Source organism: Hemicordylus capensis, chromosome 3, assembly GCF_027244095.1.
Source record: "Hemicordylus capensis ecotype Gifberg chromosome 3, rHemCap1.1.pri, whole genome shotgun sequence".
Lineage (NCBI taxonomy): Eukaryota > Metazoa > Chordata > Lepidosauria > Squamata > Cordylidae > Hemicordylus > Hemicordylus capensis.
In genome coordinates this window covers 280,739,357-280,765,483 of record NC_069659.1, presented here as the reverse complement: position 1 = coordinate 280,765,483, position 26,127 = coordinate 280,739,357, and the positions used below count along the sequence as shown (strand labels likewise).

Sequence of the window (26,127 nt, the reverse complement as noted above, 5' to 3'; positions counted from 1 at the left end):
CCAGCAGAGCCAACACTGAATCCCTCTAAGGCTTCTTGGAATCCTACCAGATCCAGTAACCTCTTCAGGTGGACCTTTCTAATAGGCCCCTCACCCCTGCGGAGGTGGAAAGCGGTTGTAAGTCCAACCTTGACCAGATGGTGGTCTGTCCATAACAACGGGGAGATCGTAGGAGTCCCCACCCACGGAACACCACCCTGATCAGAATAAAAGACCAAATCAAGCATGTGAACTGTAATATGCGTCAGTCTAGAGGGATAGGCCTTGGAATAGGCCCATAGTTGTCATGGCCACTATAAACTCCTGAGCTGCCCCGGAAAAATTGGTCCCGAAATGAACATTGAAGTCCCCCAGCACTAAAAGTCTGTGAGACTCCAACGTGAGTTCCGCAACCAAGTCTGTGAGCTCAGTAAGGGATTCCTTTGGGCAGCGGGGCGATCGGTACACCAACAGAAGTCCCAATCTATCCCTGGTCCCCAAACTCAAGTACACACATTCAATATAATCCGATACCCTAACAGGAACCCTGGTAAGGGAAATGTTATCCTTATAGACCACAGCCACTCCACCTCCCCACCCACATCCCCTCACCCACTCCTCTACAGAATATCCTGGAGGAAGAAGCTGGCACCAGACTGGGCCACTAGCCTCCCCCAACCAAGTCTCAGTAATACACATCAGGTCGGCCCCTTCATCCATAATCAAATCATGGATGAGTTCAGATTTATTTTGGACCGACCTAGCATTGCAGAGGAGCAAGGTAAGGTTATGTGGGATGTTGGCAGTGCTCCCCAAGGTCAAAGAGCAGGCAGGGCAGTTGGAAGGGGAGATAGCTATTAGATTTCTGACTACCCTTCCCCTGGAACAGCCTGCTGGCCTTCCAACGTTACTTCTTATATTCCCCACCACCACTGGAATAGCTGCCCCACATTCAACGAAGTCACTCCCTGCCTCCCCATCTCCAGACAAACCCACACACATTACAACTTCAACCCGACCACTGGCAGTCTTCCTATATAGGCTGAGCAGCAAGCTCAGCAGGTGGAACCAGGAAAAACTGCCCAGTCACCCTTGCAGCCCCAGTCCTGCAAAGCCTCTCCACTAGCAGTCCTGGGGGGAGGCAGATGGCAAACAAGGGGGCAGAAGAGAAGAGGCAACCAGGCAGGCACCACAGCCTCTCACTCTGGGGTAGATGGTATTCTCTTCTTCTCCTCTCCAGCAGGCTTCTCCTGTTTATTTACAAAGTGATCTGCAGTTTGGAAAGAAACATTCAATCAGAAGCATTTTTGCATTCCTTCCCTGAAAGTATATCTGTACTAGAGGCATTCACAAGATTGCTTAACTAGGATTGGGACCAATTCACACAGCTATCCTGTCTTGGCAATTATGGCATCAAAATGGCATTGATTGATTAAGTGCTGTCAAGTCGGTGTTGACTCTTAGCAACTACATTGATAGATTCTCTCCAGGATGATCTGTCTTCAACTTGGCCTTCAAGGTCTCTAAGTGGTGCATTCATTGTTGTCATAATCAAGTCCATCCACCTTGCTGCTGTTCGTCCTCTTCTTTTTCCTTCAACTTTCCCCAGCATTATAGACTTCTCAAGGTAGCTGGGTCTTTGCATACTGTGTCCAAAGTTTGAGCCTGGTCATTTGTGCCTCAAATGAAAATTCTGACTTGATTTGTTCTATGATCCATGTATTTGTTTTCCTGGCTGTCCAGGGTATCCTCAAATGTCTTCTCTAGCACCAAAGTTCAAAAGCATCAATACTTTTTCTTTCTTGCTTCTTCCAAGTCCAGCTTTCCCATCCATAGCATGTCATGAGAAAAACCATTGTCTAAATCAGGGCTGCTCAACTTCGGCCCTCCTGCAGATGCTGGCCTACAACTCTCATAATCCTTGGCTATTGGCCACTGTGGCTGGGGATTATGGGAGTTGTAGTTCAAAAACAGCTGGGGGGCCTAAGTTGAGCAGGCCTGGTCTAAATGATTCCAATCTTTGTAGGTATAGACATGTCATGGCATCGCAATATCCTTTCCAAGGTTTTTATTGCAGCCCTACCAAGTGCTTGTCTGTGGTGTATTTCTTGACTGCTGGATCCTTTACTGTTGATGGTCGATCCTAAAAGGCAGAAGGTATCCACCACTTCGGTGCCTTCATTATCAATTCTGAGGCTGGTTGTTGTACCTGTTGTCATTAGTTAGACTTCTTTACATTTAATTGTAGTCCCATTTTTTCACTGTGCTCCTTGACTTTTATTACTAGAGCTTGCAGATCATCCACATTCTTAGCTATCAGAGTGATGTCATCAGCATAGTGCAGGTTATTGATGTTTCTTCCTCCAACTTTAAAACCACACTCATCTTCTTCCAATCCCACTTCTCTCAGTATATGTTCAGCATTTAAATTGAATAAATACGGAGAAAGTATACAGCCTTGGCTTACTCCTTTGTTGATGTGGAACCAGTCTGGTTCATCATATTCCATCTGGACTGTGGTTTCCTGTCCTGTGTATAGGTTTCTCAATGATATGTTCTCGGATGCCCATTTTCCTAAGGATATTTCACAGCTTGACATGGTTGATGCAATCGAAGGCTCTTCTGTAACCAATAAAGCACATATTGACTTATTTTTGGTATTCTTTGGCTTTCTCAATTATCTAGCATGCATCGGCAATGATGTCTCTTGTTCCTTGGCCTTTTCTGAAACCAGCTTGAGCATCCGGCATTTCCCTTTCCACATAGTGCTCTAATTCTGCATTGGATGATCCTGAGCATTATTTTGCTAGGATGTGAAATTAAGGATATTGTGTGATGGTTTGCGCAATCTGTTAAGTCTCCTTTACAACAATGGCATTACTGTGTAAAAATGTACCCATGTGAAAAAGTGAAATGTCCATGTAAGAGTGAAATATATTTTGACTACAATATTTACAGATTTGTAAATCAGCAATGATCTGTAATAAAAGAGCATGTTCTTGTGAATCTCATCTCAATCTAGCTTTCCAAATTGCACTGTTGTCTTAGCTTTATAATTTATGAAGACATCTTATTCCCAGCTGACCCCAGTCAGCTTTCTGCAGGACAAGAATCAAGATGAAGCCAATTTCCATGAATTAGCTTTGGCTGGGCAGGATCAAGAGACCTGAACCTATTACTCTTTAGAGTTCATTCTCCTATACAGAAGCAGAGATAGTGATGCCTATTTGGCCTTCTATTTCCACTTACACTGCTACTGAGAGCAGATATCAGGCACTCGGACAATTAACCATAACATCATTGACATTAATGGGCCTCAGCTTATACTTTTCTAAGCATTAAACTCTTCGCTATGGTCTTGCTGAATATAGCACTTTTAGGAGCAGTAGGGATGTATGAAGACTGTCTCTTTCTTTCCAGATACTTCTTTTTTCCTACACATTCACATTGTATGGTCAGATACTTATCTGCAAAAGGAGATATCCAGTTTTGCAGTATAAATGCACATACTTCTTACGGATTAGAAATGCATAAAATGTGTAACTGATTAATTGGACATCAGCTTGCAAATCCACATTCTTTGTAGATCCAACAATAATATTCCCAAATTGCCTGCCTGTTTGTCATGCTGATGTATAACTGAGTAAATGGTTTCCACTGGAAGCAAAAGCATGGACAGACACATTGGGCCCTGTCAGACAGAGCAGAGCCAAAGAAGCTTCTAACCAAACTTCCAAAAACAAGCAGAGAATTGCCTCCACAGATGACCCAACACCTGTGTGGTTTGCTGTTGGTGGTTTCTTTGGCCCCTCCTTCCACTGTTTGCCCAATCCGTGGATGTTTCTTGGCTACTCTGTGCCAAGCTTCTTGCAACAAGCCAAGAATAAAGCAAGGGGGTCAGTTTGGATGCAATGCAATGGCAAATTTAGCCACATTTAAAACAAACAAGTCAACTAAAGAGCTTGGTTTCAAAGCTCAGTTTGTTTTGGCCAAATTGAACCTCAGGTGAATTTTAGAGGTGCATTCAGATGGAAAAGCACAGAGGGGGTTATCAAATTCAACTGAGGATCTGTGTTGCATCTGAAACAACCCAGTATTATATGCTGATGACCCAAGCTCATTTGAATATGCCTAATAATGTGGCACTTTCCAGAAGCCCTGTGATGTTAGCTTGGCTTAGAATTCAAAAAAGTCTATTATGGCATAAAGATCCAAACTGCAGTGCAGCCTAACAGGTTCATTGTGGCATGCAGTTTTATAGGCAATCCTGTTTTTGGAGAAGTAAAAGCTGTCACCTATGAGTATTCATATTACAATAGTGCCTGCTGCAACCAGGTGGCATTATGCCTGTTGCCTCCCTGGAGGTCATTAGAAGATGAAGCTCTACACACGATTGTACACAATGGGGCTCTGTGGGGAGAGTGGGCTTAGCTCACTCTCCCTGCACATGAGCAGGCGCTTAGCCATTGGTGGCAGGATTAGCCCCCACATGATGGAGCTGGTAGCCCCCACATCATGGAGCTGGTAGGAGCGGCAGGGATCGGGGGCTGGGTGGCCCCTGGAAGTCCTAGAATGCCCCATGCAAGTGTGTGGGGCATTTGGGTGAGACCCCCAACACTGGGAAGCTTGTTATAGCCTCCCAGTGTGTGTGTGTGTGTGTGTGTGTGTGTGTGTGTGTGTGTGTGTGTGTGTGTCTCTCTCTCTCTCTCTCTCATCATGAGTCGCCATGGCATGGAGCCGCTCCATGGCGACTCACGATCAGATAAACAGGGTTAGCAGAGTGTACACTAGGCTAACCTCATTTAAGTGGGGGGACAACATTTATGGAGGTTTGCTGCTGGGAGCCGTGTGGCTCCTCTTGCAGCACCCAACTAGGAGAAACCGGGTTAGGCTCCCTTCGCCTGGTTTCTCCTGGTCATGAGAATAGCCTTGGTGTGTAGTTAAAGCAGTGGAGGATTTTTCTGACTCTGTAAATAAGAATTGTTGATTTGAGTTAACAAACCGTATAACAGCCTCAGGTATCCTTGACTGCTATCATTAGCTTCTTGGTAAGACACTCAAAACATGACTTCACCAGCACAGAATTCCTTAACATTCTCACATAGTTATTTAAAATGCAGCCACAATTACTAACTTCCTGGGAGAGCCAGCAAAAAATTTAGATCACATAGTACCTTTTCATCTTCTTGCAGGAGAGGCGCTACATAAAGCCTAGATATTATTCATAATTATCAGACATAAGTCAGGGCGAGATAATCTTTGAGGAGACGTGTGGAATATTAGTCAGCTTTTTAAAGCTCCCAGCAAAACACAGGGGACATCTGGGTAAAATCCCTGCGTATCATGAACAAACACGGCAAGGAGGAAAACAACCTGCAAGTAACCCAAAGTGCAGAAGTTAGAATCTCAAAAAGACCTGTTATGTTATCTAATCGTGTCCTCCGCCAGGCTCCAATTGTTCCCCACAGTATCTTTGCCAGCATTGCTAGACGGCCCTGCTGCAAGTAAACAGGCATTCCCACTAGAGAAGACACCTCGCTTGCTTAAAATAACAGAAGCCTGCGCTTTATCTCTGTGTAAGTCAGTTAAAAATAAATACGATCTCCTTTTGTTGGCGGTGATATGATTTAAGAGCCCTCTATCATGCATTATAGGATGCTGTTGCAAAAAAAGCAATCATAATTTATTTTTATTGATTCAGCAACCCACACTGGATCATATCTTCCAGTTGTTCCCTTTGCTAAGATACCACCCTCAAAGCCTTGGGAAAATTTATCTCCTCTCTTTTCGTGTGTGTGTGTGTGTGTTGTTTTTCTTAAAGCTTTAAAATGTATCACAGTTCCCAAGATCAAGCAGATCATGATGGGGAGAAACAAGGAGAAGTAGAAAGAAGAACCTCCACATTATCTCCAATTCCTTCAGTATATAATTAGTCATAAATGAGGATGGGAACAGTTTGTGGCTGGATTAACTCTGAGGTACCACAGATCAGTGCAAAGTGTAATTTCAGGAGCCCCAAACTGCCAAGTTTTTTAAAGTGGGGAAAAAAAGATGAGAGCTCATCTTTGCATTTCAGATGCATGGGATAATAGTTAATATATTAAAACCTGTTAATGGAAAGTGAGATACTGGAGCCCTTGAGATGACAGTTGAATGTGATAAACAGCCAGGATAGATGGAAGACATTTGCATAGTCTTAAAAAGCAACTACATTCCAGATATTTAACTCCTTAGTCTACGGTTAATGGCCTGACTGAAGTTTACCCCTGGAAGGCCATAAGGATATGTAGCTGGCAGCCACCTAATGGTGCAGCAGGGAAATGACTTGACTAGCAGGCCAGAGGTGGATGGTTTGAATCTCCACTGGTTTGTTTCCCAGACTATGGGGAAAACCTATATCGGGCAGCAGCAATATAGGAAGATGCTGAAAGGCACCATCTCACACTGTGTGGGAGGAGGCAATGGTAAACCCCTCCTGTATTCTACCAAAGACAACCACAGGGCCAGGAGTCGACACTGACTCGATGGCACACTTTACCTTTATGGGGAGCTGAATCACTGAAGCACCTTAATTTCTAAAGGCGAACGACACCATGGACTGGTTCAAACAATCCTATTTGCCTGCCTGGAGATATACAATATATACTAGCTGACTGGGCACAGAGCATCTGCGCCCCTAGTTCTCCCTGACTCTTCTCCCACCTCCCGCCTGGCACCTGCCTCTGGCCTGCCTGCCACCACCTCCTCCTGCTAGCTGTCTCCTCATGCCGGTGTGGCTTCGCCCACCAGCTGGCCGCCTCCTCACGCTGGTGCAGCTTTCCCTGCTGGCCAGCTACCTTCTCACGCCTCCTCTGCACCTGGCCCAGCGAGGTTTGGCCTCGCTGCTCACCGCTCGCCCAAACTCCTGGCTGCCGGTGTGTCCGGAACTCTTGTGAGAGTTCTGCCATGCATGTGATCTCTGACACGGCACGTCTATGAGAACTAACTATAAAGAAGATGTGAGCATGCATTTCCTTCCCCTCTCCTGGTATGACATGGCATTGGCTGTTGGTTATCACATGGGGAAGAGAGCTGGTCTTGTGGTAGCAAGCATGAATTGTCCCCTTTGCTAAGCAGGGTCTGCCCTGGTTGCATCTGAATGGGAGACTACATGTTAGAGATGTGCTTGAAACATAATTCGGAAGTTGAATCGTGGCACAATCCCTTTTAAATCAATGGTCTACCCTGCCCGTTTAAAGTGGAGAAGAGGAGGTCCATCCCTGCTTCTCCTCTGCTTGCTGCCACTTCCATACTGATAGTGCTCTCCCCCAGCATCCTTTGTGTGATGCTGGCACTTGCAGGCTGCTGGGGGAGAATGCCCATGGTGCAAGCTAATAGCTGGGAGGAGTGCTGCCAGTATGGAAGGGGCAGTGAGCGGAGAAGCAGGGATAGGCTCTTCCGCATTAAAAGGGCTGGATAAACCTTCAATTTAAAAAGGACTGTGCTACAATCCAGGAGCTGAATAGTGTTTCGGCACTCCCTACTACATATGAGCACCGTAAGATATTCCCTTTAGGGGATGGAACCGCTCTGGGAAGAGTATCTGTGTGCTTTCATGCAGAAGTTCCCAAGTTCCCTCCCTGGCATCTCCAAGGGATTACTGAGAGAGACTCCTGCCTGTGACCTTGGAAAAGCCACTGCCAGTCTGTGTAGACAATACTGAGCTAGATGGGCCTATGGTCTGACTCAGTATATGGCAGCTTCCTATGTTCTTATGAAGGGATGGTTCATCTGAACTGCCATGTACATGTGCTACAAATTTTAGTTAAAACTGCCCACCCCCTTGCAATTAGGGAAAAGCATGCCAGGCTGGTGGGGGTGGGGGAGGATGTATGCACTCGCAGTGTGCACACATCAGACAGGCAGGTGAACAGGCAGTGGGATATAGTTTAAAGTAGCTTCAGAACAAGCGAGTAGCTTTATAGACAGAGATGCAAGTAGATCTGGAAAGATAAATACAGTGGTCCCTCGACTTACGTAAATAATCCATTCCGAACGCACATTCGGAGGTCGAAATTTTCGTAAGTCGAGGAGCGCACCACGGAAGTCTCAAAACACTCGTAATTCGAGGAAGCCGCATCTAAACATTTGTAGGTCGAGTAAGCTGATTCTAAACCGGCAACTACTTCCGGTCTTTTTTGTCGCTCGTAACTCGAAAAAAACGTAAGTTGAGTAGTTCGTAGGTCGAGGGATTACTGTAATAAAATTCAGTTCTTCAGACCCACAGCCTCCATGGAAGTACATTAGAATAGTTTCTACACTGATTGCTGGCAGCTAGTAGCTACCATGCAAGTGTTAATATGCGGAACCACCTCCAAGCTTACAGGTGAACGGAACTTATTCAGCAGGACCATTTGTGTTAAATAGCACATCTCTGTGTGGGTTGTCTATTCAATAACCCCTCTGACTTTTTTTTTGTGTTACTAGAAATGTAAGCATTGGAGTAGCCACAGATATCCCTCATATAAGATAGCTGTTGCTGGCAATGTTGCTGTGAACCAATTCTGAAGGCTTTTTTACTTGCCGACATTAATATTGACTTGGCAGGGTGTAGGAAGCTGTTGTATAAGTGGAGTTCCCTTTATCTCTGAGTCTGCTGACTGTGAAGGTAGTGCTATATCTCAGATGTCAGGATAAATCCAGAGTGACAGAAACTAACTCTGTTGTAATACATCATCATCCACTAGGAAATGAATCTCCTCTTAATTATCGCTGCAAATAGCAAGAGGTTTTACTTAATATCAAGTGCGACATGTCAATTATGTAAGTCTTGGTTCTTTCACAACAGTTTTTCTCAGGCCAGGCCAATGATCCTGCTACAGAGGCATCTGCAAGACTAATGCCAACCTGGCTGCCTGATCCTATGCACATCCAGCAGAACAGATGAAAGCAAAACAATTATGGCAAAAATGTGAACTAATACAGCAGTGGTGACAGCCACACCAGCCACAGTCCTAGAAATGTTGCCTCTGCTCTCTAATCTATGTTAGGAATCGGAGTTTCCAGATTTCAGGCCAAATTTATTGAGGTAAAACCTTTATACTCCATTGTTCTGTTCCACCAAAGGATCTATCGAAGCAGCTATCAACATGAAATAGAACAATTCATAAATAAAATAACAGTGAAAAGGGGGACAGAAATATAACACACAAAGCCAATTAATAAAAACACTTCAAAGTGCTAGAACCTCCAAACAAGAAGGCATATGGCAGAAAAGCAAAAAACAAACAAACAAAACCAGCAGAAAATCAAGGGAAATATATTTTCCCTGCTTTTTAAAAAGTAGGCAAGGACAAGAATGCCAACTGGGATCTCATGGGGGATGGAGTTCCACAATCTAGGCATTGCTACCAAGAAGGTCTTGTCCTGTGTCTCCATTAACTGCACTTAATGCAGGTAATGGGATGGGGAGCAGAGACTCTGACAACTAATGCAGTGGGTGGTGGGCAGGTTCATGTAAGAAAAGGCAGTCCTTCAGGATCTGTGTCCCAAGTCATATCCCTGCTCTGTGCTTAGCTCCTGTATATCTCTGGGATCACCTCTCTCGGGTGGTTGTATCCCGTCCTGTGAGGTCTTCTCAACTGGCCCTCCTTAGTGTCCCAGGCCTTGGTGTAGTGCATGGTGCCTGGGCCTATAGGAGGGCCTTCTCTTTGGCCGCCCCTCTTCTTTGGAACACTCTCCCCCTCCAATTTGTTCAGCCCCCTCCCTGGTTTCTTTTAAGGCCCTTCTCAAGACCTACCTGTTTCACCAGGCATTTGCCCTTTAATTGATTGATTGATTGCAATTATAAAATTGTTATAAAATTGTTACTGGTATTGTTGTTCACCACTTAGAGTCTTTGGAGGAGGTGATATATAAGAATTTTTTAAATAAATAAATAAAGCCAAAACCTGAATTTTCATAATACACTTCAGTCACATAATATGACTTTTCCAGTTTCTCAGCTACAGACTCTTTGTTGGAAATCTGGCAGATGTTGTGTGTGTGTGTGTGTGTGTGTGTGTGTGTGTGTGTGTGTGTTAACTGAATAGCATCATGCAAATGGCCTTATGGTTACAATACAGTGATAGAGACATGGTTTTAATTTTTGATGATGTCTAGTTCAGGAGCATTTGCTAAGATGAAAGTTCTCCCTTTGGGCATGTCTGCACAACTCTTAGTTTAAAGGTGTGCAGAACCTTTCAGTTTATTTTTGCAAGTATTTCCACCTTGTTGAACACCAGCACTGCATGTTCAGGACACTTATCCATAGCAACTGGTGTGTGATTTTTGCAATGGTAAGATTTCCCCCAGTCATTTCTTTTTGCATTGCATGCACAACTGGCTCAGCTGTGCATTGTTTCCCATTAAAAGTGCAGAGATGTCTGTGTGTGTTTAAACAGGGTGGGATTACAAAATATGGTGCGACCACACTTGGAGTACTGCATACAGTTCTGGTCACCACATCTTAAAAAGGACATTGTTGAACTGGAGAAGGTACAGAAAAGGGCAACCAAGATGATCAGGGGACTAGAGCACCTTTCCTATGAGGCAAGACTACAACACCTGGGGCTTTTTAGTTTAGAAAAAAGACGACTGCGGGGAGACATGATAGAGGTCTATAAAATCATGCATGGTGTGGAGAAAGTGGAGAGAGAGAGATTCTTTTCCCTCTCACACAACACTAGAACCAGGGGTCACTCCATGAAATTGATTGCCAGAAGGTCTAGGACCAACAAACGGAAGTACTTTTTCACACAACACGTGATCCACTTGTGGAACTCTCTGCCACAGGATGTGGTGACAGCCAACAACCTGGATGGCTTTAAGAGGGGTTTGGATGACTTCATGGAGCAGAGGTCTATCAATGGCTACTAGTCGGAGGGCTGTAGGCCACCTCCTGCCTCAAGGGCAGGGTGCCTCTGAGTAGCAGTTGCAGGGCAGTAATGGCAGGTGAGAGGGCATGCCCTCAACTCCTGACTGTAGGCTCCCAATGGCATCTGGTGGGCCACTGTGCGAAACAGGATGCTGGACTAGATGGGCCTTGGGCCTGATCCAGCAGGGCTGTTCTTATGTTCTTATAGGCCTTTAAAAAGTATTCTATATAATCAATAGGTCCCAATTTCAGTCCCTGAAATCAATGATCAGCCCAAGGTGCACACAGATGTTTGTAGCTTGCAGGCTTTGGAGTATTGAACAAGCACATCCAAAGCTTCAAAGAAACCTTGAGTGCTGCTACCACTGTGCTGTAGGACTATAAGAGACCTGGGTTTCAATTCTCACTTAGCCACGAGGTTCCTGGAGTGTAGGCTTGCCACCCGTTCCTTATTTCAAAGAACATTTCTTTATTTAGCATTATCACCTTAATAAAGAATGCAGTTTGTTCTATATTTTCAGCACTCTGAGGCAGGCCAGTCACTAATTGCAGTGAACACTAGGGATGTGCACGGAACTGGTTCAAAGACCCTTTATGGGCCACTTAACCAGTTCAAACGACCAGTGGTTCTGCCAGTTCAAAGGCGGGGGGATGATTTTAAGGTGGGGGAGGGTGCATTCACCTCTCCCACTGCTTTCCTCCCTTTGGTGCTCCATTGTAAACTGGTTCCGTGGGGTGACAGTGTACCTCCCTGCTGCCACGTCCCCTCGTCGGGCCGGAAGTAAGCAGAAGTACCCGGCACGCGCACAAGGAAGATAAAAGCACAAAAACTGCTTCTCTTCAGGCAGTTTCTTCCTGAGTACTGTCAGGAAAGAGGATTGCAGAGTTAGGGTCTCTACCTGGTTCACAGAGCGCTTCCCCCCCCGTACTTCTGAGGTTTTCTAATGCACTACCCTCCAAGGTTTCCCATTACTGAGCCCAAAGAAATCTGTTTTGTGGGAACTGCAATGATGCTAGTAAAACTTCCTCAGTTTGTGACTGCAGTTTGGGTTGTCTGCTCAGCTTGTATGTGTCTGATTTATATGGGTGATACATTGTACATTGAAGATCAGCTGCATTGTATATCACAAATGCCTCAGGCAAATCTTGCTGTTTGCCAGGACCCTGTGTGAAGTTGAGGTCTAAAGGGATGGCTTATAATCTATCTACCTTTCTTTTGTTAGAGTTTCCAATCACTCAAGAGCAGCAGTGCAGAATTAGTCCTTGATAATTTGTACAAGAACTCTGCTAAAGGCAGTGTTGTTACTCTAGGTTTACACTATGGTAATAGAATTGAATAGGAACACACAAGTCACATGTGGCTTGGTAAGCTTTTCTGGTGATAAAAGATGGCAGAGGCTGATTCTGATATTTTGTAGTTTCATAGGAACATAGGAAGCTGCCATATACTGAGTCAGACCATTGGTCCATCTTGCTCAGTACTGTCTACACAGACTGGCAGCAGCTTCTCCAAGGTTGCAGGCAGGAGACTCTCTCAGCCCTACCTTGGAGATGCCATGGAGGGAACTTGGAACCTTCTGCTCTTCTCAGAGCAGCTCCATCCCCTAAGTGGGATATCTTATAGTGCTCACACATCAAGTCTCCCATTCATATGCAACCAGATCAGACCCTGCTTAGCTAAGGGGACAAGTCATGCTTGCTGCCACAAGACCAGGTCTCCTCTCCTCAAGTGTGTGGAAAATGAATTTGGCCTCAAGTTGGTCTCAAGAGCATGGAAAATGAAGTTGAAACCTTATAACTGTCACATGATACACCACCATGCAGAAGTATCTTCGTGTGGCCTCCACATGGTTAGTGTCCCATCTGAAAAGCTGCACATTATGATGGTTGGTATGTCCCAACCTATGGAAGTGTCAGTGTGGTGTTGTAATTAGAGTGTTTGATTACAGTGGAAAAATACAGGTCCATATCCTACACTATAACATTCCAAACTCCTCAAGGAAATTCAGATTCATTAAGCTTTATGGCTGACATACTGCACATCAGTATGTCATCCTAGAAACATTGCAAGCATGCAACATTTGCACAAATGGCATTACATGCAAATGAGCCCATTATTTCCAATGGGCTTACTCTTGTGTAATATCATTTTTGCAAATGTTTCATTTGGGCATCTTGTGTTTATGCTATGTTACTAGGCTGATGTACTATTGTGAAGTATGTTAACCTAGATATTTATTTCTTCGTGTGACTTTCAGCTTCTCTCCATTATACTTCCAGCAAGGTTTGACACTGGAATTTCAAGAAAGAAAGAAAGAAAGAAAGAAAGAAAGAAAGAAAGAAAGAAAGAAAGAAACTCCAAGTGAATTTCAGGGTTCCTTTCAAAGAGAAACTTCTGAGAAATTTCAGGGGGAGACAAATATATTTCTATTAGACAACTGAAATTTCTCGCAGTGTTTCTAGCCCTACCTCTAGCTAAAGGCTTTTGTGGGTGCATCCTATTAGGGGTATGCATGAACTAGCTCGGCGGCAGGGGCGTAGCTAGGGGAGAGAGGGCCCATGTTCATCCTTCTCTCTGGCGGCCCCCCAGAGTGAGGGAGATAATGAAGAAAATAGGGAGGGATGGAGGTGGAGGGCCCTCAGGAGCTGGGGGCCCGTGTTCTTTGAACCCTTTCACTCAATTATAGCTATGCCCCTGCTCGGCGGTCTCAGACCGCTGAACTGGTTTGAAGGACCAGTGTTTGCGCCGGTTTGGAGGCGGAGAGGGGGTTGCTTTAAGGCACGGGGAGGGTGTCCTTACCTCGCCTGCCGTGTTTCCCCTGCTGGCACTGCTGTCAAAATTGTGGGCGTGGGGCGGCTGTATACCATCTTGCTGCTCCAGTTAGCATAATACTGGAAGTGGCTGGTCTGTGTGCATGTGGCATGCACATGTGCTGGCAACTTCCAGTGGACAGAAGTGGCCACACCACTTCTCTCTCGGGACACCCCACACTCCCAGGAGTGCATGGAACCGGTTCTGTGCACATCCCTACATCCTATCTCAATTGAAACCACAATTCCCATTGAATGTAATGGATTTGAATTGTGCAGTGTGGCTTTTAATTCTAGTTTCTGTTCCATTTCAAGTCCTGTGTATGAATGTGGGGGGATGGGGTGTGAATAGCTGTACTGCTTATGGTATCAACAGTCTGAAATATAAGAGTGAAAGAATCCAGATACTTGCCATCGTGGCAGGAATTGCAGACATGTCCAGAGTTTCTGAGTGTTCCTTAAACCAGTCTTATGACTGTCCTGCCCGGCTGCCCTTGAGGCAAGGGTGATGCAAAGGCACAGCAAAGCAAGGGAAAGACAACATGAGCTAAAGGCAAAGCAAGGCCAACCTGCAGGACTTTGAAGAGATCTGGAAGGATAAGTTAACCTTCTCTATCTAGGGTTACCTTTGAGGACGATCGGGAAGCTACAACGGGTCCAGAATGCAGCGGCTTGCCTCCTCATGGGTGCCAGAAAATATGACAGGGTAACACCTCTCCTGCAGTCCTTACACTGGTTGCCTATTTGCTTCCGAGTTCAATTTAACCTGTGAAAAGGGCCTTCTCGGTTGCTGCCCCACTTCTCTTGAATTCCCTTCCCCTGCAGATTCGTTTAGCTCCTTCCTGGTTGATTTTTAAATCTCTATTGAAGACCTTTCTTTTTTGCCAGGCTTTTACCCTGTAGTTTACTTATTTGCTTTCTTTTTCTTTTTTCTTAGTTACTTTAGTTTTATTTAGAATGTAATTTTAATGCTGTCTTGTTCTGCATGTTTTTGTACACCACCCAGAGTCTTTGGAGTGGGCGGCATATCAAATGTTTCTAATAAATAAATAAATAAATTTAAGGTCCTGGTTATGACCTTCAAAGCCTTATGGAGATTGGCGCCTGTCTACCTACAGACCCGCCTCTCCCATCCAGTTACATCCCATCTGGTTAGATCATCTCAGATGGCCCTCTTGTCGGTCCCTGATTTCCGAGAGGTTCGGGGCTCTCGGACCCGCGAAACGGCCTTTTCGGTTGCTGCCCTACTTCTTTGGAACTCTCTTCCCCTCCAGATTCGTTTAGCCCCTTCCTTACTGATCTTCAAATCTCTATTGGAGACTTTTCTTTTTTGCCAGGCTTTTGCCCTGTAGTTTACCTATTTGTTTTTTGTTAGTTACTTTAGTTTTTAATTTAGAATGTAATTTTAATGTTGCCTTGTTTGCATGTTTCTGTGTACCGCCCGGAGTCTTCAGAGTGGGCAGTATATTAAATGTTGCAAATAAATAAATAAATAAATAAAGTTGACTCAATGCTCCTTAGAGACAGACTGAGTGCTTAAATACTCTTTAGCCAAGCCTACTACTCCTGTACTCCATCTCCCTGCCTGAAGAGGGGAAACCTTAAAGGAGAAGCCCTCTGGAATTTGGCACTCTATTTGCATTCTCTCTGTTTATGTTGGTACTGGCGTGCAGACATCAGGAGGTGTGATGGTGTGGAAGAGACCATCTCTGTAGTGGGCCCAGAGTCCAGGGTGTTGCCTCAGAGAGCCTCGGTCTCAAAGAAGTCTTCTTGGGGGACCCCAGCCTCGGGGCTTCCCTACACTCCAGTCTGGTGTCACAATCCAAGGCTGGGATTAGTGTCGTTCCTACCTTCTCAGCATCTGCCTTTGAATTGCTACTTTGGGTGGGGACTGTGGCAGACTGGACCATGACACATGCATGCTGCTAGCTGTCTGACTAATGCACCAGTGTAGGAAAATAAAAGTAGAGTTAATGGCAAAGGTCTGAGCCAGCCTCAGAGAAAAGCTTTAGAGGCTTGTAGTAAGTGTCAACAAGTGAGCCTCTAAAGTCCCTCATATCTTCTCATAGCCCTTGGTTCCCCAGGCTTTATGTGCTGGCACTCTGTTACCCAGTGTGTCAGGATGACAGAGATAGAAGGAAAGAGGGAACAAACATTCTCCCCTCCATATACAGCCAGTGTTGCTGCTGCCTCTCCTTTATGTGTAAGTAAAGAGAAGGAGGAGGGTGTTTGGTGGTGGATGGGTGGGCTGGTGGAGACGACCTCGGGGATAGTGGGGGCTTGCAGGGGCAGGAAGAAGGTTCATTTTCCTGAGCCTCCAATTGGCTTGGAAAAATGATCTAAGTTTTATCGGGCTTTTTTTTCCCCTTGGGAGAACTCAATCATCCTTAAATTAAGCCACTCATTCCTGTCAAGTTGAGGCCCTACTACATTTATCATGCAGGATGCCATGATAGATTGTGATGTGTGCTAATAAGAAAAAGCAGGTGTAGGTTTCAGTCAGTTGACTGGGTCACCCGCTGCTTGCTGAAGGTTCCTTGCCTTGTAATGGAATATATCACTAGGAGGCCTTTTCACTTACTTTCCTACTACATAGTGTTGACTTGCAGTCTGACCTGTGATAATTTGACTCTCTTGGCAACTGTTCTTATGCATACTCCACATGAAGTGGAGAACTCATTTCACCTTTTTTGAGGGGAAAGCAATCACAAACGCTTCTGGAGGAAAAGGCCACCATATATGGAGCTTGGCTACATAGTTGCCTTCCTTCTCAGTAACATTGATATCATGTGGATTCAATTTGGATCGTACCAGTTTTATCCAAACTGGGCTCCTTGTCATCCCATAGTTGTCATGGAAAAATGAAAATGCAAAAATAATTGGGAAGTGAGGAGCCAAGATGGCTGACAAGCAGTTAGAGGATGGGATATGACTTTGAGAGGGGGGAAATCAAAATAAATGACAAAGATAGGATTTATTTACTCATTTTGTAAGTTTTTTCTTTAAATATGTAAAATATTGTATTTTAGAGTATTTGACATTCTGAATGGGGGGGGGGGTGATACAAGCTAGCATTTGCAAAGTGGGGCAACTAATCAATTGGATACTGTGCACTGTATTTCTCTTCCTCTGACATAAAATAAAAATTTCATCACGTTACTGGCCTCCTACCATGCTGGTAATCTCACCCCCTCCCAGTAATTTGGATAAATTTGTGGTACTTATATGAAGGCTGATGCTCTATTAGAGCAAATGTGCCCTCCCATAAGCCTTGAATGTCATCCCGTACAATGCATTCTGTGAAACACAGATTGAATTGCAAGTATTGTGGGATTTGAGTCTTGGCAGGTACAGAAGAATCCAAGCTTCAGTGAGCTTGAGTGGTTTTCTGTGTCAAACACCTTGAGGAGTAGAGAGAGTTGTGATTGGGTTGTCAACTAAGTGCTGAATAACTGCAGATGTAGGGAAACGAGACACTTTCCTGGTTAATTCCTGTATCATGTTTTGTTTTATTCCCAAAGATGTTTTGAATTTGAAACAAATGTTACTAGCTATGTGGATACATTAAGCTAATGATTACTCCTCTTAACCCTCTCCCCATTCCTTGCTTGATCCTATAATACCCCAACTTTAATGGATAAGTGCTAAGCTCTCCTTTTGGTGATTTCAGATGCACTGTATATATTGTTTTGGCAAGCTAAAGGAAGATTCTTTTTCTCTCTCTCCCTTCCCTCTCTTCTTCCCTCAGGTGATTCTCATTCTTACAAAGCTGTATGACTTCAACTTGGGAAGTGTTACTGAAAGCTCACTTTGGAGGTAAGGAAATTATATACCACATGGTATCTCTGGGTCACATGTTGGCTTGTGCTACATGAATCGAGGATGTAAGCATAAGGTGATGATAGAATGAGGAAGAAAAACTGATCTACTCTAAGGAAATGTTACTTCCTGGCACATGCTTGTGATGTTCACAGGCCAAGGAATTTTGATTCCAGAGAAACTGGTGGAGCCTAGAGGTTCTTCTCTTCTTGTCTTCCCTCTTTGCACTAGAGAGACGACTTGCATATTTAAACCACAATAACAGCTTCACAAAACATGCACGTAGATTGTGATATGTCCTAAGATATTGTAGTGACTGGTACTATTGCTGTGTGTGTGTGTTGCTTTAAAAAAATGTAGAAAAATGCACAAAATATTAGGAACATTAGCTGTGATGGGGAGGGAATGCATCCTAATGTTCAGAATTTTAAGCATCCCTTGATGTCTAACCCTAAGGATAAATGAAGGAATTGGTTAATCTGTTACTCAGCTCACACTTTCATTTAGTATCAAACACTAGAACCACATCCTATCCTTCAAATATCCTTTTTTCACATCTTGTCTCTTAACTGTTCATAGGAAAGCCATTTTCGGAGACTGTTCCTGGAACAGAACCAGAGAGGAAATAGCTTCACAGACAGAACATGTTAATGCCTTAGGGGTTAATTGTTCCTAAGAGCTCTTGAAACTTCTCGATTTGCATGGTACCTCTAAAGCCTAATTGCACTGTACCGTGCTAATCCACAGAGGTATAAATAACCCTGCGACTAATAGGAGGGAGCACAGTCATTTCCACTTACTGCGTACTTTTCAGGGTATTTAAGCCTGGGAAAAAACTTTTTCCCTTGTACCTAACAAGTGCAAATGACACAGTGATTATAGTATAGGCATAATTGCTGCACAATCTGGCTCTGCATAAATAATGTAACGAGCCAACAGAAATCCTCTCCTAATGCAGAGAGATGGCTGCAGTGCTTGAAGTGGGTAAAAAAGGGGTGACAGCTTTGTTAAACCTGGAACCTTTCAGATGGAGAAATGAGGGTATAAAACATCTTTCTCAGGATCCTTGTTCTCCTTGTGTGTAGCACCTGAAAGGTGGTATGCAAAAGAATATTCTGAAACTAGTGTTTCAGGCCCGTTGTGATAACGGGCGCTAGTAGGGGAGAGTCCCCCCCCCGCCCCACTTCCTCTGGCCTCCCCCCCCCACGCCCTCCCAGCTGGCCGAGACTTCCTTACCTGCTAGATCAGGCAGCAGTGATATAAGAAGAGGCTGACAGGCATCATCTTATACTGCACGGGAGGAGGCAATGATAAACCCCTCCTGTATTCTACCAAAGAAAACCACAGGGCTCTGTGGATGCCAGGAGTCAAAATCAACTTGATGGCACACTTTAACTTTACTGAACTACAGGGAAGATTTGAATGGTAGAGCCTGGCAGTTTGGGCATGAGTAGATTTAACATGATAAAAGCTTGATCAGATCGTATATCTTTCTTTGTAGAAGGCAATCCTTAGGTTCTTAAGACTAGACAAATGGGCTTGTCATCTCTGGATTCTTGGTTTCTGCTGTGTAGCTCCTTGGTTGGTCCAGGCCTCCTGGTGAAGACCTTGTCCTCAGTTCTTGCTGAACAACTCCTCATTGATCTAAGCCACTTGCTCTGCTGCAGGTGAACTCTGCACTATTCAGGGTTGGTGGAAACAGAAAAGCAGAAATTGAAGACAGAAAAGCTGTTCGTGGTAAAAGGAGATTAAGGAAACTCAGCAGTCAGCCAGTTCATGGCAAGGCTACCACACAGTGAGCATCTCATACAAAGTCCTTGGATTCAGCTGCCACTTGTATTCATGGTTACAGATGTCACAACATATGATTTAGCTGGTCCCAAGAATTGCCCTTGTGAATCAGTGTCAGAGTCTGTGTTTGTGGACTGCTTGGTTCATATGAGACAGTTTCATGCAATTATATCCCTAGGAATATTTGGGGAGCATCAAGTGGAGACAAAATTGGTCATGTGAATTGACCCAGAGTCTGAATATCTTACATTTTCTGGCATCTGTGAAACAGGACACAGGAATTATTATGCAATTGAACAGTTTAATAGCCAAGCATTCACTGACTGGGAAACAGCTGGTTGGCCTGAAAGTGGCAGTATCTATTGGCTAAGGAACGAGGATTGTAATTACGGGGATATGTGTCTGTGCAACTATGCAAAATTCACGTGAGACCAATAGCATCTGACCTACTGACTGCATGGAGGGCCTCCTCGAGGGCCTCACTGGCTACTTCACAGAGGCTTCACATAATGAACATCTATTTAGCAGGGAGAATTAATTCCAACATAGTAAGATTGTTCTCCTGATTGAAAATGTCAGGGGTTGGGAGAGGTGGTGGCAGGGGCGTATCTAGGGGTAGGGCAGGCAGGGCACGTGCCCCGGGTGCCACTTGAAGGGGGGCACCATTTTTAAAAATTATTTTTTTTTTAAAAAAGGCCACTGAAAACAAAATGGCCACTGTTCATGCTCAAATGGCCTCTGTGAGGCCCCCATGCCAGGCCTCGCAGAGGCCATTTGAGCATGTGTGGCAGCCATTTTGTTTTCAGCGGCTATATATATATATATATATATATATATATATATATATATATAAAAATGGCCACCACACATGCTCAAATGGTCCCTGCAAAGCCCTAGAGGCCAGCGAGGGGAGCAGGAACCTTTGCAGACCCACCCCACAGCCTTTAGGGGCTACAGGTATTTTTTTTTAAAAAAATTAATATAAGTCACTGTACACATATTCAGTTTGGCACTATGTACAGAGAATCAGGGCTTGTGAATAATGAGCTGAAGCTTATGAGCTAGGATTGTATTCATTTGCTCTTTGCTTCTTGTTATAAGTGAGTTAAATGTGATGTCTTAATAATATGGCTATTAATGGTGAGTTTGTCTTTCAATCAGTGTGAAATTAGTATTAATTAGCCTTAGTATTAAGGCCCACTGGGAGTTTCTTGCTCTCTTTCTCTCATTTTAACTGTCTTTCTGAAATACTACAATATATTCCAAGCAGTGACACAGTTTACTCTGCATATCTTTTAATTATTTTCAGAGTAAATAGGGAAAAGTCAAATTCTCCATTTCTTTTAAAAACTTATGTAATAGTGATGCTACAATGCATAGTAGAGAATTAGACATTAGTTTTCCAAGTATACCTCCACATAGTATTTGGGTATTTCATGAGCCCCAGCATACTGAAATTTGTAGTTTTCTAAATTGTTTTTGAAAAATTAAAAGATTAACGAGCTTGACTTGTATTTTTCAGCTGATATTATGGTAAAGTTATCTGAAAGATGGGTGTTGGATGTTTGGACAAGGGGCGCAATTTCAGTGCTTGCTCTAGGCATTATTTTCCCTAGATACGCCTCTGGGGTGGGGAGGCAGGCTCCTACCTGCCTCCCACACATAATCAGTGTTCTACAGGCAGTGTTCTGCTGCTCATGTGGCACACAAGCTGTGCCATGCCAAGCAGCAGAGCCAGGAGATGGAGGAGGAAGTCCTCCAGCATCCTACAATGGGGGGATTCCCCCCTCCACAATTGGGGGATTCCTCTGCTGCTGGGGTTCCCCTGCTGCTGGATTCCCCAGCTTTGTGAATGCCTCTGCAAGGCTTAAAGTGAGGGAAGGCTCAGGATGACCCAAGTCCTTCCAAAGGGTTTTAAAAGAGGGTTGGAGGAAGTGTGTCTGGGCTGGAAAGAGCATGAGGTTAGTCTCTAAGGGTCTTCCCAAAGGCAGACATTACAGCCTGGGCTTCTGGCCTTCCTCCCCTTGCCTCCCATTCACCCGCCACCTCACGTTCTTCTGCCCCAAACTTCATTAAAGCTGACAGCACTGGTTCATTTGTCTTACTACAGGGAAACAGCAATGATTTCTTGCACCACCACTAATACTACTACAGGACAATAATGGCTCATTTGGTGCAGCCTAAAGGGACTAACAGTCTACTCCTGCCTTTTTCAGCAGTTCATCTGGACTGGGCATGGGGGTAACCAGAGTTATTTGATTATGTGCCATTGCGCTAGTTCTTGGGCTATTTGGGGGTCCCAGCTCTGTTATGAGAGATAAGCTTTCTGCTGACACAAGCTCCAGGACCACAACTCCTTATCCAATGAATTATTTTCTCAGGAATACAGAAGATCATGGCATGGGCCATAAAATATTGTATTAAACCAATAGTGATACTAACTGTGCAAAATCATGCAGAATGCCTGAGATGAAAAAAGCAACACCTTTGTACTCCGTTCAGAGGCTGGTGGGTAGAGTTCAGTGGTTGAGCATCTGCTTTGCATGCAGAAGGTCCCAGATTCAATTCCTGACATTTCTAGGTAGCTCTGGGAAAGGCCCCTGTCTGAAACCCCAAGGGCCACTGTTAGTCACTGCAGGCAGTCTTTGGCTTGATGGATCAGTATCAGGCAGTTTCACAAGCTCTTTAACACAAGAAGGTTTACAAGTCTCATAGTAAAGTAAGTTGTGCCGTCAAGTCAGTTTCGACTCCTGGTGACCACAGAGCCATGTGGTTGTCTTTGTTAGAATATAGGAGGGGTTTACCATTGCCTCCTTCCATGCAGTATGAGATGATGCCTTTCAGCATCTTCCAATATTGCTGCTGCCCGATATAGGAGTTTCCCATAGTCTGGGAAACATACCAGCAGGGATTCGAACCAGCAACCTCAGGCTTGGTAGTCAAGCCATTTCCCCGCTGTGCCATTAGGTGGTTTACAAGTCTCTTCCTATATTTTTAAAACATCTCAAAACATTCTCCAAGAAGTGATCTGACCATATAGTTATTAATGCATCCAAAACCCACGCTGAAGTGTCTGATGGACCTCTGGGTACAATCAATAATTTTATTAAAAAATGAAAACTGTGCAGAGAAGTTAATTCCAACAGCAGTCTAAAAAGGCAAGGAAATCAATAAGGATCTGGGGACCATTTAAACTCAAATAATTTAAAACTGCATTTGAGCTATTTTCTTAACAGCCCTAATGTTAGGTGAGACAGATGAGTATGTGTAACATGGTACTTAAATGTTCTGATAGATTGTTAGGTCAAAGTAGGAGTGATGGCCTGTCTGCTCACTTTCCCTGCTTGTGACACTTACTTAGGGCCAAAATTATACTTTACCTAGGATGAATTTAGAGGAGACGTGCTTAAGACCAGAAGTGTCCCTTCTTTTAACAAAACAACAGAGCTAGAGAGAGCCCAGGTCAGGAATGTGGCACATGGAAAGAGGAGGTGGCCTTTTCTCTCCACTCTGTCTCTGCATCACAATTGCACCCCAACACTGAACACCAGATATCCACTTTGAGAGCAACTAGGTGAGATTTGCAGTGGGGAAAAGAATACAAATGGAGCAAAGGGGTAGCTTCCCTCCTGACACACTGCACAGATGCTTTTTGTTGAAGTAGAGTCATTTCTGAATCTTAAGCACATCTCTTCATAATGCATTCTGGGTAGTGTAGTCTGGCCCCTAGGTCCGCAAAATCGTACCACATGGATGGATACAACTTTAAAAGAAATCATTAATCTTCTTTTTGCTGTATGTCTAAACCTTGTGGCCATGAGTTTCTTAGACTAATCATAGGAACATAGGAAGCTATGTTATACTGAGTCAAACCATGGGTCTGTATCTCATTTAGTATTGTCTACACTACAACATCAGCAGCAACTCTTCAAGGTTTCAGGTCAGAGTCTCTCTCGCTCTCTCTCACCTAGAAATGCCAGGGTGTAAATCGGGGACCATCTGTGTGCACAGCAAATGCTCTACTACTGAGTTATGCCCCAACCCAAAATTATTTACAACAAACCTATACTTTTCTAAAACTGTACTGACATGTTTCTGTTATGTATTTAGAGAATTGCTAGAGGGCCTTATTCTCATCCTCTTGATAGCAGTCTTTTTATGTTCCCGCTTGCTCCCTCCACTGTTAATCAAAAGATCAATGATACTTTCTTCCAGGGGAGTGTTCTTAGAATTATAGATGCCTCCCCACCTCACTGTGCTGGCAAACTTTCTAATGTACTAAACTCGACACATACCTTTCCCCAAGTCTATATCCCTAATGCCTATGCATATTTTTAATGCAATAATGAAGTTTTGCCTCAATTTGCTATATTGAAAAGAAACTTCCAGACAGCATTCATGACAAGATTGCCTCCTCTAGCACAATTATGATGTTATATAATTTTTATTATTATTAAACTAACAATAGATATTATGCTGCCATCTTTGTGCACACACAAGATAAATCTTCTCCCAGCGGATTTCATGCATACCTAAAACTGCTAGGTTGCCTCCAGACCAGAAGCTGCCTCAAAATTAGGTTTGATTGATTTTTTCCCCCTTAGGGCTTTTGCAAAATCCCAAAGTTTCTCCATGGAGGAAAATAAGTTAGGCAGTTTGAACCTGTGACAAGAGATATTGTGGCCTTCTGCTTCACTGCTGCCAGCATCCTACATGAAAAGCAAGTGATTCCAGATAAGCTTGCAGTGTGTGATGGCCTGGCATTCACATTGTGAACCCCTGAGATATCTTTTTGCTCTTTAAGTGACGAATCAAAATGTCTTCATACTGTTTAAATGGTGTGCTAAAATTGAGCCTAGAGACAGGAAAGAAGTGCCCCATTTAGAGTGTATTGCCCAAAGCAACTGCTTCATGGAAAGGTTGGCCCTATGCAGCGTGAGGCTTCATGTCTTGGTCTTTGGGTGGGGCGGGTGGGGGGAGAGAAAAATGGGCAAAGGTGAAAGCACTAAATATGACTTGGGAAATAATTAATCACATCCTCCAAAGAAGAAAGAGTATTATAGGTTTGAAATAGCTTTGAGATAAATGGCTTTAAAATATGGGTTTTAATGAGCATGAAAGAAATAATTTCCCAAGTCACACTAAATTTTCACACTATTGTGGTTTGCCTTTTGTTTTTCTTTAGGAAGGAAGCAAAGAGGAATGGTGCAATACAGTTTATTAAAGAGTAGATCCCAACACATTTTGAGTAATGATTTACAGGATACAATACTCAACTGTTTAGTATCAGGCCCTGTAAACCACTTCCCCTGAAGAAGAGTTTTACACAAAATAAGAACATAAGAACAGCCCTGCTGGATCAGACCCAAGGCCCATCTAGTCCAGCATCCTGTTTCACACAGTGGCCCACCAGATGCTGCTGGAAGCCACAGGCAGGAGTTGAGTGTATGCCTTCTCTCCTGCTGTTACTCCCCCACAATTCGTACCCAGAGGCACCCCACCCCCGAGGCTGGAGGTGGCCTACAGCCCTCCAACCAGTAGCCATCAATAGACCTCTCCTCCATGAAGTTATCCAAACCCCTCTTAAAGCAATCCAGGTTGTTGGCTGTCACCACATCTCGTGGCAGAGAATTCCACAAGTTGATTATGTGTTGTATGAAAAAGGTATTTCTGTTTGTTGGTCCTAGATTTCCCAGCAATCAATTTCATGGGATGACCCCTCGTTCTAGTGTTATGGGAGAGGGAAAAGAATTTCTCTCTATCCACTTTCTCCACACCATGCATGATTTTATAGACCTCTATCTGTCTCCCCGCAGTCGTCTTTTTTCTAAACTAAATAGCCCCAGGTGTTGTAGCCTAGCCTCGTAAGAAAGGTGCTCTAGGCCCTTGATCTTCTTGGTTGCCCTCTTTTGCACCTTTTACAGTTCTACAATGTCCTTTTTTAGATGTGGTGACCAGAATTGTACACAGTACTCCAGGTGGGGCCGCACCATAGTTTTGTATAAGGGCATTATAATGTTAGCAGTTTTATTTTCAATCCCCTTCCTAATGATCCCTAGCATGGAACTGGCCTTTTTTTTTTTTACAGCTGCCACACATTGAGTTGACACTTTCAACAAGCTGTCCACCACAACCCCAAGATCCCTCTCCTGTTCAGTCACCGACAGCTCAGATCCCATCAGTGTATACTTGAAGTTGGGGTTTTTCATTCCAATTTGCATCACTTTACACTTGCCAACATTGAACCGCATTTGCCACTTTGTAGCCCACTCACCCAGTTTGGAGAGATCCTTTTGGAGCTCTTCACAATCAGTTATGGATTTCACTACCCAAAAGAGTTTGGTATCATCTGCAAATTTGGCCACCTTGCTGCTTACCCCTGTTTATAGCATGCATTGGGAATGACTCTTTAATAAACTGTATTGCATGGTTCCTGTTTCCTTCCTACCTAACAGTTGGTATGGTGCTTTCCCCTCCTGTGCACACTTGTTTTTCTTTGTCAATTGGTGTAGCCCTCCTTTTGCACAGACGCTTGGTCTTTTTGAGTCAGTCTGTGGGACAACACAGAAGGAACAGCTGCATCACAGACACTGTTGGAATAATTAGGGATGGCACCCTAATTTTCTATTTACCCAAGTAAGTAGGAAAATAAAGATGTCTTGCAAATTTGCATTAGAATATGATGATGAGACCTGTCTCTTATGTGTCCTGCTTCAGGGGCTAGAGCAAAAAAAAAAAAAAAAGGCGGGGGGGGAAGGATGCTGCACTGGATTCCAAGTATTGCCTTCACTCAATAGCATGGCCCAGTCTTAATCACAGGAACACATGCCTTC

The 26,127-nt window shown here is 44.1% G+C and overlaps 1 protein-coding gene across 1 annotated transcript in view; it reads left to right on the top strand.

Moving 5' to 3' along the window:
* SORCS3 (sortilin related VPS10 domain containing receptor 3) overlaps window positions 1–26,127 on the top strand; it is a 750,118-nt gene that overhangs the window by 226,595 nt on the left and 497,396 nt on the right. The window contains exon 2 of the mRNA XM_053311335.1: window positions 17,433–17,500. Within this exon, the coding sequence (XP_053167310.1) occupies window positions 17,433–17,500 (68 nt within the window). The remainder of the gene's footprint in view (window positions 1–17,432; window positions 17,501–26,127) is intronic.